The sequence below is a fragment of the Mycteria americana genome, chromosome 2 (assembly GCF_035582795.1).
Source record: "Mycteria americana isolate JAX WOST 10 ecotype Jacksonville Zoo and Gardens chromosome 2, USCA_MyAme_1.0, whole genome shotgun sequence".
In the NCBI taxonomy this organism is placed as follows: Eukaryota; Metazoa; Chordata; class Aves; order Ciconiiformes; family Ciconiidae; genus Mycteria; species Mycteria americana.
In genome coordinates, this window is record NC_134366.1 from 18,524,031 (window position 1) to 18,535,609 (window position 11,579).

The following is an 11,579-nucleotide window of genomic DNA, read 5'->3' on the forward strand; positions in this document are numbered from 1 at the left end:
CATGTCTTCAGAGCAGCAATTCCTCCTCCCAGCCTGGGGCACTACAGACTGGTCAGCCTCACATTGGACTCTGGGGAAATTATGGAGGGAGTCCTCTTGGAACGCATTTCTGGGCACAAGAAGGAGAAGATGATTTGGAACAGTCAACATAGATTTACCAAAGGTAAACCTGATTGCCCTCTATGTGTCTAAGTTTGTAGATGAGAGGAGAGCAGTGGATGTCATTTACTTTGGCTTTAGCAAGGTTTTCAACTGTTTCCCACAGCATACTTCTGTCCAAGTTAGGATGTATTATATTCGTGATGTGTGAACAACCAAATGGATTAAAAATGGTTGGATGATCCAGTTTAGAGGGTAGTAGTTAATGGGTTGCACTCTACCTGGAGGCTGGTGACAAGGGGAGTGCCAAAGGGCTCTCTGTGTTGGGACCTGTCCCATTTAACATGTTTGTCAGTGCCCTGGGAAGGCAATGGAATGCTTACTCATAAAGTTTGCAACGACACCAAATCACCAGTTGGGGCAGGGGGCCGGTTGATACAGTCAAGGGAAGGGCTGCCATTCAGAGACACCTAGGCAGGGCTGGAGCTGGCCAACAGGAACATTATGAAATTCAGCAAGGACAAATGCAACGTCCTGCACCTAAGGACTTGCACTTGCACTTGCAGTCATACAGGCTAGGGACTGACTGGCTGAGGAGCAGTTTTACTGAAAAGGGCATAGAGATTTTGGTAGAGAGCAAGCAGAACATTAGCCAGCAGTGTAATGTGGCAACAAAGAACACACAGTACTGGGCTGTATGAGCAGGAGCACAGCCAGGAGATTGAGGGAAGTGATTGTTCCCCTTAGTACTCATTAGACCACACCTAGAATACTGCACCCAGCTTTGGCCCTCCAGTATGGGAAAGACATGGATAAACTATAATAGGTTCAGCAGAGGACCACCAGGATAGTCAAGAGCTGGAGCACTTGCCCTGTGAGGAGAAACTAAGGAAGCTGGACTTTTTCAGCCTGGAGAAGAGAGAGCTTCAAGCAGACTTAATAGCAGCCTTCCAGTATGTCATGGTTTAGCCCCAGCTGGCAACTAAGCACCACGCAGCCTCTCGCTCACTCCCCCCTGGTGGGATGGGGGAGAGAATCGGAAGAGCAAAAGTAAGAAAACTTGAGGGTTGAGATAAAAACAGTTCAATAGGTAAAGCAAAAGCTGCGCATGCAAGCGAAGCAAAGCAGGAATTCATTCACTCCTTCCCATGGGCAGGCAGGTGTTCAGCCATCTCCAGGAAAGCAGGGCTCCATCACGCATAATGGTTACTTGGGAAGACAAACGCCATCACTCTGAACGTCCCCCCTTCCTTCTTCTTCCCCAGCTTTATACGCTGAGCATGACGTCACATGGTATGGAATAGCCCTTCGCTCAGCTGGGGTCAGCTGTCCCAGCCGTGTCCCCTCCCAGCTTCTTCTGCACCTGGCAGAGCATGGGAAGCTGAAAAGTCCTTGACTAGTGCAGCAACAACTAAAACATCTCTGTATTATCAACACTGTTTTCAGCACAGATCCAAAACATAGCCCCATACCAGCCACTATAAAGAAAATTAACTCTATCTCAGCTGAAACCAGGACATAGTACCTACAAGGAGGTCAGACATCAAAAAGATGGAGCTAGGCTTTTCACAGTGGTGCATGGCAAGAGGATGAGACACAACAGCCATAAACTGAAACAAGAGTGACTGAATGTAGGGAAAACCTTTTTCTCTATGAGGACAGTCAAACAATGCAATAGGTTGCCCAAAGACATTGTGCCATCTCCATCACTGGAGGTTTTCAAGATCACGCTGCGTAAAACCCTGAGCAACCTGGTCTAACCTTGTAGCTGACTGCTTTGAGAATGACATTGGACTAGAGATCTCCTGAGATCCCTTCCATTCTGAATTATTTTATGATTGTGCAATCCTAATATAGTATCACAATTCTGTGCTATTTTAAAGCTGGGATAGTAATAGCAAAATAGTCTTAATTGTTCTGAATATTTAAATGATTTGGCTGTGCATTGCTCTTGCTTTTGGAGCCCAGAAATGCTACATATGCTCTGTACGTTCTCCAAACAGCTTGTATTTGTGCTTATTTGCTGGTATGACGTGCTAACTGTGCAAAAAATGTTGGACTCTCGCCTTAGAATATAGATACCTGCCAACAGAAAATGAAGGCTACATAGTGCTGCAAATGCTTTCCCTGTCTATGGAAAGTGCCTCTTACGTGCCAGAAAGAAGCATTTATACTGCATGCTTTTTTACTGCTTCTCACATCTGTTAACATTTACATGTGTCAGAAAACAATACCTGAACAGTAAAGGGAAGGGATACATGAAGTTCAAGGGCATTGCATCAAGAAAAAGGACATGCTATATTGCACTGATGCATTGGAATAAAAAAAACATTTCTTGGACTTGTCAAATATATCTAATATGTGGGTATGGTCTGTGTATACTATCTATGAGTACATTTCCATACCTAAATTGGATGACCCAAATTGCCAGTAAATTGAACTGAACCCATGAAAGGGTCAAGGAGTGGCAGTCAGGAAGTGAAAGAATTATAACTTTCTTGGTACATACAAAAGGAATAAAATTTTATTTCATCTAAGGCAGGATTTATATCAAAATCTTCAAAGTTAGATTCCTAAATATGGAATTACCTACTTATACTGAAATATTTTTCATTTTCGGTAATCTTCTCTTCAGCTGCCTTTTTGTTAGCACAAAAGGAGTAGGTTGACTGACAAATGTTGCTATATATCCTCAGTCCTCAGAGGCAGCTACTGTATTAGACTGTGTTTCCCAGAATATTTCTTTGAAGTCATATTGTGAAAATCCTGAGACACGATGTTACACAGGATTTTGTATGACGTGGCAGTTCTTATGGATGTTACCACTGGCAAGTGATTTAGAAGAACAATGAATTACAGAGGAACTGATCCTTGATCTCCTGAACTCAGAAGGAAAAAAATCAGTATTCGATACTGTTATAAAAATTGCTGTTTGCATTGGTTGCATTCATACCACTAATTCTTTAGACATCTATTTGGGTACCAGTGTCGTGTAGTAGGCTGTTCTTTGATACCTAACCCTGATTTTCCAAAATGCACCTGCAATAAAGAGCACAGTTCCCCCCCCACTATTGTTATTGCTTAATATTGAGCTCTGCATGGAAAGTGACAGAAGAATACATATTTTTCTAAGTTTTATGAGCCTAGAAAGAAGTGTTGGCTAAAAGAAATAAATAACCTTGAATTGAGTCCTACCTAACATGTAGTCATAATAAAGGCAAAGGTCTATTTTTGCTTTTTGCTATATTCTACTTTGCTTTTTCTACTAGATAATGTATCTCCAAAACATTATTTTTGTGATGAACTTCTGCTGTCTTATGCTGAATAACAAGTCTTATGCTGCAATTATTATGAAAGTTTGAGTTCCACACTCACTACACTGAAAAAGCCTTCCACTAGGTCTGTGAAGATGCAGTGAATAATCACATAAGGCATATAGTTTCCTTGCCCCAAATTTGAAACTTATGGCTTTACCAAAACCACCGTATGAACGGTATGTGCATACATATTTTTGGTTTTGAGTCAGGGATATGAAGGATCTATACCAGTTTTCCTCTGTAAGTTATACAAGAAAGTTGTGAGGCACCCAAAGAAACACAGTTAAAGCTGATGAGAAATCAGCTGGTGGAAAGTAGCAAGGAAGAAAGATCTTCATCCAGCAATATTTCTTAAGAAAAAAAAGAAGTTAAGCGTCTGATAAGACTTGCATTCTGGCCTTTGTGCTTTGTAGAGCAGCTTTATCACTACAGAGAGATGTGCTGCTTGGTCTTCCTGCCAGCTGAAGTCAGTGGTGAAACTTCCACTGACTTCTCTGGTTGCTGCCCCTGGCCCAACATTTGCATGCAAATAAAGTATAAGAATATAAAGCTTTCTCATATCATTTCTTCTCATGTCATTTTAACTCTGGCATATCCCTTTAGGGGTGTTCACACTTTAAGACTTCTTATCTAGCTATTTGTACGTAGACATCTGATTACATTAATGGAAATTATAGGAAGAATTGCTAGAAAAAATTATCATTGATGCTTAATTTACATAATACTCTTTTTGACATAATTCAGGCCCATCACAGGCACCCTTACAAGTTACACGTAGGGGTCAAAGGGTGAAAGGTGACTGGCAAGATGCTTGTTTTGTACATTTGGCTAACACAAATACTTCCTCAAATATAAAATGCTTTGATCTCGATACGCAAATGCCATATGTGTGCAGCTGTGGCCCATGCCTCACGATTGCTGGAAGGTTAGAAAAAGGTAGCATACGAATTTGATGTCTGCATTCAATTTATGCTTTTATATTTAGCAGTTCGTAATTTTGTGTAATATTTTAGCTATATGAAAAATATGCACCGGACTTGAGTGATAACAGATTTCTCTGTGGTTTGACTCAACATTGTTTGGGTGAACACAGAATCCTAAGTATTGCAGACTGAAAAATATAGGTTTTAATTAGACCTGTCTGAGCTTCAAAATACCTGAAGGCACATTAAGCTTGGCAGATTTTCAGAAATCTGAGTATTGCGTGGAGCTGATTTAAGCTAAGCAAGAGTCTTCTGTTTTCCAGCATATATTGCATTTGCAGTTGCATCACTGACTTGCAACACACTGAGGTAGTGAGATCCAAAACCATTATTAATGGGTTTCTGATATGTAAAAATGTTTTATCATGAAGGCCTGTCTTATGTCGTACTTGTGTTGAACAATACCTTACTCCAAGGGAATTTCCATTTAAAAAATTGAATGACTTCCAGAGTAAAAGATCTGCTCCACATGACTGAAAAGCTGAATCAGCTCCAAAAGTTTGGCGCCTTTTTTGAGCTTTTGTTTTTTACTTTTACATGCAAGTGTTTAAGAAGGATATGCCCAGATCTGTATCCCTCAAGCAGTTTAATGTGAATGGTTTGCTGTGACAATAAAGAAACCCGCTGCAGTCAATGGGACACGAGGGTCCATTCACACAGATCCAGTTTCACGATCAAAGCCAAAAAAAAAAAGTATGGCTTTGTTTATTAAAAATCTTGAGCATGTACAAATATACTAGTGTACCCAGGGGGGAAACCATGATTTCAATTAAAGCATATGCAATTTCTACTTACAAGAAAAAATCCAAGTCACAACCAATAGGCAGGTGTGATACAATAAACAGAACATCATCCATGAAAATACCAAATTACAGGTACAAATATGATAAAATATAAAGAGTTGTGCTCTATGTGTATGTTAATACATATAGGTATACGAAAGTATACATACAGAGGTATACAAACATATATAATACAGTGGTGTTAGTATGATTTTTAGTATTTTATTTATTGTGTGTGTGAGTAAATTCATGCAATTGTTCTAGATATGATTTGAATATTATTTAAATGATAGCATACTTATTTGTTTTTCTTATGCTGTTTCTCTTTCGTATTTTTGCTAGCTCCTACTGGCTATGGTAGGCTCTACAGATGAAGCTCTGCAGGAGGCGGCAGCTGGTTGCATAGCAAACATTCGCAGATTGGCTCTAGCAACAGAAAAAGCAAAGTATGGCTGATCCTTTAGCAGCTTTTACCAACACGCTTGTTTTGCAATAGAGCTACATTTAAATACATGATTACTCCTTCTAGCATTGGTATTTCATAGCAGAGCTCATTTATGTGAGGATAATTTAATAACAAAAATAAATCTGTGGAAAATAATGTTTGTTTTTACATTATTGGTTTGTCACATCTAGGTTTTATAAAACACTCTCACCTAGTTTTGCATGTCTTTCAGTATTACGTCTTTCAAAAGACTACCAGTTAAGATATGTCAAAGACTTTTTCTACAATTAATATGCTTGTATTTGAAATTCATTGTAGATATAAATGCTTTTGCATATCTGTGACATTACAATAAATTTTCCTTCACTGCGTGTGTGGTTGTGCAGTGATTTATGAATGTCTTCAACAATTCCCTTCATGCTAAACTTGTCCAATCATCCTGTCATTATGTTTTTGCCTGTTTGATCACTTGCAATTCACGGGAGAGGACAAAATACAGATACATCAATTTCACATCTGGTGTTATATAAGGACTGCAAACAGCTGTCGCAGTAGACATCACTCCAAATTTCCTGTTTCTACCAACATCAAACAAAATAGAGCTTAATTTTATAAGTAGCTGGTGAAATGTGTTTTAATTAACATGTGTTTAACTCAAATTTAAATTTACCAGCTGTAAATAAAAAGTGGAGAATTACATTTACATTTACACATTATCTTATTGTGGTTCTTTGTTTTTAAACTGAGGACAACATTATATTGATGTAGTTACTTTATTTTTCTGCATAAAATTATATTCAGAATTAGAGTTGCTTTCAGTAACCACATAAAAAATAATTGATATTATAGATTACAGACCCACTGTACGTACCGTGCTCAACAAATAACACTAAAGCATTTCCTTGAGAGCAGTAATGTCTTAATTACAAGCACAGACTGCTGACAAAACTGAAAACCCCCAAATATTTAACTAACTTGTGTTTGTCAAGTACTCACTTCTGAATGATTTTTTACTGCCCTTAATAATTAACTATTTTCTTGTTTTGGAAGCAGTTTGTAATTTCATTATTTTTCTTCTAACTAGCATGGCTGCTCAAGGCAACTAATTTTACTGCTAACAGAAGCTTCTAAGGAAGACATAATGCAAATCCAACTTTTTATTTGTATTTTCTCTGAAGCAGACATGAAGGCTCATTTAAAATCTCATTTTAGAATGATGCAGTTCTGAAAAATGAGGATTGCACTGGGCCCTTAGGGAAGGTGTGGAGAGTATTTTAAAGGAAACAAACTCTGGACAGGTGCTGACAGTGTGGGGATGAAAATATTAATCCAAGCAGTATTTTTTGATCAATGCTAACACCAGCATAGTCATGGGGTTGTCACAAGTTCCATCAGCAACCAGTGACCAAGCAAATACTATTTTAGGTCTTTTCCAGCTCTGCCCCATAGGCCTGGTATGTTATTTTGAATAAATATATCCATATTATTATACTGATGTCACAGCTGTAGTAGTATCATATGCTTCGTCACTATACCCAAAAATACTAAATGCTAATTGCCAAATTCATTTGGAAGAGGAGAGGCTTGATTTTATTTTTGTCTTTTCTGTGAGAGAAGCTGTAGATACAAATAGTTTATCACAGTCTGGCTTATGAAAAATACGTAAAAAGGTGGCTTATATTTCTAACTGTTGAGGGGAAAAAAACACCCTGACAATAACCGTTGTCCTTAACATGACCTCTCAAGGCACTCTTGACCATTTAGCCTGGATTTCAAAAGGAAAAAGTTCTAAAGTAAACTTAGTTTTATGATAAAGGTGTCAGGGCAACAAATGTCATGTTCCTGACAATGAAACGGCCTCCGCTTGCCACTCTCACTCACGCTGGTAGCCCTTATGCCTCCGAGTAGTTCATCTACTTTAAGTCTTTATTTTAAGGCCTCAGACAGTTAATCCCAGACTTAAGCTGACTTATTTGTGCTGTTTTCTTTTCCTTTGCCATGCCTGCAGTTTTTAAGTTCTGTACAAGGAGAAGAAATGCTGAAATCGATACAGATCGCCACACAGGCAAAGGAACAGTATTAAAAAAATACATCTTTTCTGGCCAAAACTGGTGGTTCCATGTAATTAATACAAAGAGATTTAGCTGTTGGAAAATGAGTAAGTGAATGTGATCCCTGGCCTCTCTGCGCGGCTCAGTATAGCGCGTACAGTGGAAAAGCTTCCACTTTCTCCGCAGGGCTGCCTTGAGTTTCGCAGCACTGCAGCCCTCTGAAAAGGGATCCTCACAAAGCTGGGTCCCACTCGCTGCTCGCGCAGCCCTCCTGGCAGTGCCGCCAGCCTATTCAAGCCCTGGCACCGACTCGAGCAGCTGCGGCCGCCGGGGCCCGGCATTCCCACCGCGTATAACCGGGCACCAGCCAGGTCCCGCTCCCCGGCTCCTGCGACGGGAAGGGAAATGCCTTCACTCCTTTCTCTTTCCACCAGCTGCTACTTGTCCACATAAACCTGTAGCCTCTTAGGAAATACAGTTATAATGAGCACTGGAGCTCAATATTATATTCAGGGCAGAGCAATTTGATGTACAAATTCAACACAGAGTCTTATTTTAGTTGCAGAAATGAAGTGACTTAAAAAGGGGGGATCAGCCTCTGTCCTGTTCATTTGCCATCGCCTGCTCAGTCCCTTCCCTCCTTTGTTGATTCCTGGATTTTCACAGTCTTGTAATGGGGGTGTGGGGGTGTGTGTGTGTGTGTGTGACTTTATTTACATTGCTGTTACCGTCAGCAGAGTATCTGTCACTTTTCACAATTTTGGGAGCCAGCTCCCGGCTCTGCGCGGAGCGCCGTGCTCCAACTTACAGCCATAAAGCCAGGCCTGCTCTTCACCAGCTGCTCATTTTCAGCTTCATTCCTCATTTTCATTAAAATGTCAGAAAACGTAGAGGCCAAGTAAGAAAAGTTGTCATGAGAAAGTGTTGTTCTGAGTATGGAAATACTATGGTTGATGAGAAAAAAAGCAAGAGAAGAAATCTTTCACCTTTATGCAATTATTTCTGGAACCTTAAAGGCCCACCACATCTCTCAGTCTACGCGTCTGTCAGCAGCAAGATAGCTTTTCTTCTACCACTCCGTGACTTTATGATTTATTGCTTGGTGACAGATAACCATTATCAATAATTTAATTGTCCCAGGATGTTCGAACTACACATCTGAATCTGGGATTTATGTTCATTTCCTCTTAATGTTCATGCTAATGACAAGTGCATGTGCTCTGACACACAATATTGTCTCCAAGTTGTTAGAGAAATATAAACTTCACGGCCTGGGTGCAATGGATCTGTGATATATTAGGGGCTTTGTTATTCTGCTCCATCACTGAAACTTTTCTTTGGCGAGTAAATGAGCTTGAGATTCACAGGGCTGTCTTGAGAATTGACTCACTAATTCGCTTTAGGCTAACTGATCGCTTTGTGTGAAACCATGGTACCTCTTTCATTCCATGTCTCCTAAAATGAGTTGAATGAGCTGCTGACGCCGGGGGTCAGATGTGAATTGTCCCAGGAGGCTGAACTAGATAATATGTTAGTTTAAGAATTTCATCTCATAATAAATTACATGGTTGTTCCTTGCACATTTCCATGAAAATAATCCTTGTTTTACACATGACAGCAGGATGACTGCGATGGAAACATGTAACGTGTTTCTTCAGCAGTAGTATTCAAGTTTCCACGCGGGCTGTTTGCAGAGCTTATTTCCAGAGTCAGAAGCTAACTGCTCCCCCACTGTAAGTTGTGGTTTGTCTCTTCTTTAGCCACTTAAGCTTTGCCACACACTGCTCAGGATCCAGAACAACAGAAGGAAACAATGCTGCATCTTGGCCACTTCTCAGTTCAGATAACGTAATCTTCTGCTGTTCGGTGGCGTGGCGCGTGCCAGGACCAGCACGCCTGCAGCCGTAGCCGTTGCAGTGGGAAGTTACATTGCACCGTTTCTGAAGGAATTAATTTTACCAGTTACTGTTCCCTCCCCTGCTTAAACAGAGATGTTCCTCAATGCTCAATATTTTGCTGCTTTGGCTATTGAAGCCAGCCAGAAATCATCCATTTTCATGAATCTTTTCTTCAAGTGCAATTTTACATTTTAACGTGTGCTTTTCATCCTATTGCCTAGTTATCAGTCCAGTAATACTCACGACTTGCTGGGAAGGATTTCCATGGACAGCATAACCATGGCTTGTGTTTATCCTCTTAACTTGTTTCTGTGCTATCTGCCAGACACCTTTCAGTTGGCAAGTTCCTCTCTCTTTTCCAGTTGTTGTCATTGGCAAGTTATATGTTTTATCCTGGCCTACATAGAGCACAGTACCCTTCAGCTGCTTGATATTTCTTCTATAGCAACTGTAATCAATTCTGCTTTGAACACAAATGTTTTCTTTCTGAAAGGTTCATAAACCCACATAAAGAGGCTTTGACTTTGGCTACCAAATCTTCACTAATTTCATGTGTTTTCTTCCATCATTTGGGAATCCTGACGTGGTGACAAGATAGTAGTCGGCCAGTCAAAACCTTTGCTTGTTGTCGTTTGAGTGTGTGTTGGAGAAAGGCCAGAAGAATGACATTATACTAATGCTGAACCATGAAACAGTAGGTCATAAACCAGCAGTTTTCAGTCAACTCCCCACTGCGCCAGGATCCTGGAGTGCCTTTAGAGCTTCTCCACTCTTCATTAGGTGAGAATCTGCCTAGAAGCTTGGGGAGCGCAAAATTGTTCACTACAGTCTTGGTGGTAAGGTTTTGTCCAGCCATGCTGTGACACACCCCACTTCTCGAAGGCCTTGGTGAATGCAGGAGAGCAACACAGAGCACCTGTGATTCGGTGGGTGCCTCTGGCAGCGGAATTCTGCTCCAATGGCCGAGCCTTGAACTGCACCTTCTAATACCCAGATTAAATAACTAGGGATTTGTATACTGCTTCTGAAAAAAAAAGGCTTTAATAAAAACAGTAATTAAAAAGTTACAGATGCTGATAAAATTAAAAACATATGATATGGAATTGAAATGATTTAGTGTTGAAAAATGTTGGTTGATTCAGTAGTAGTTAAATTTCCAAATAACTTGTCTTGAACAAGCAAATAGTTTTAAACATTTGGCTACGTGTCTTCTTCTAAAAAAATGTGAACATAGATCATGTTGCTGGTTCCCTCTACCACAGACTGGTAAAGGCTGCGCTATAAAATTAGTGCAGTAAACCACTCATCTTTCCAGTTGCCGCATTCTCTTCTCCAATCGACAGCCTTTTGGGGCCTCCTTGGCTCTTCAGCAAAAAGCACCAAGTGCAGTTCTGTTGCTCTAATGAAAAAATAACAACAACGTCTGGGAAGCCATAGAATGATGCAATAACCGTGCTGCTCTGCTTCCTTTAATGTGATGAAGCTTGCATATTTGCCTGGCCCCAGTGTTTTACTCCTGCCAGTATTGTACTGTAAAGAGACTTGGCAGAACACGTTCAAAGGCTGTTCGTGGTTTTTCACTCAGCATTAAACCTTCCAATGACGGAAGGGTGGGGGAACCCATATTGGGACAAACAGACACTCAAGAAGTTGAAAAAAAGGAGGAGAAGGAGGCTGGTGGTAGATGGTCCGCGTTTAGTAAACCTTGGTTATGGGACTGGGGTTGATGAGGGCCAAGCTGAGACCCACTGGAGGATGATACCATGTATTAAACTAGTGGGTCTTCTCTGCTCACTTTCCAGGGGCAACAGCCCAAAGGAAAAACAGCTCCTAATATCCTGAGAGAAGAGATCAGAGTTGCGTCAGTCTGATAACCAAAGTCACACCGTCCTTGATAACTGTGCTCGGTCACAAGGGGTGCGATAGTGCAGAGGCTCTAGGTTTGCCACTTTTTGTACGGTGTTTGACCAGTATATGGAAAATTCCTGTCCCCGTGGCTGCCAG

At 40.6% G+C, this 11,579-nt stretch overlaps 1 protein-coding gene across 2 annotated transcripts in view; it reads left to right on the top strand.

The window, feature by feature from the left end:
• ODAD2 (outer dynein arm docking complex subunit 2) overlaps window positions 1–5,637 on the top strand; it is an 88,414-nt gene extending 82,777 nt beyond the window's left edge. For both annotated transcript variants that reach the window (XM_075495511.1, XM_075495512.1), the window contains exon 19: window positions 5,524–5,637. In XM_075495511.1, coding sequence (XP_075351626.1) covers window positions 5,524–5,637 — 114 coding nt within the window. The remainder of the gene's footprint in view (window positions 1–5,523) is intronic.
• Window positions 5,638–11,579: the final 5,942 nt, after the last annotated feature.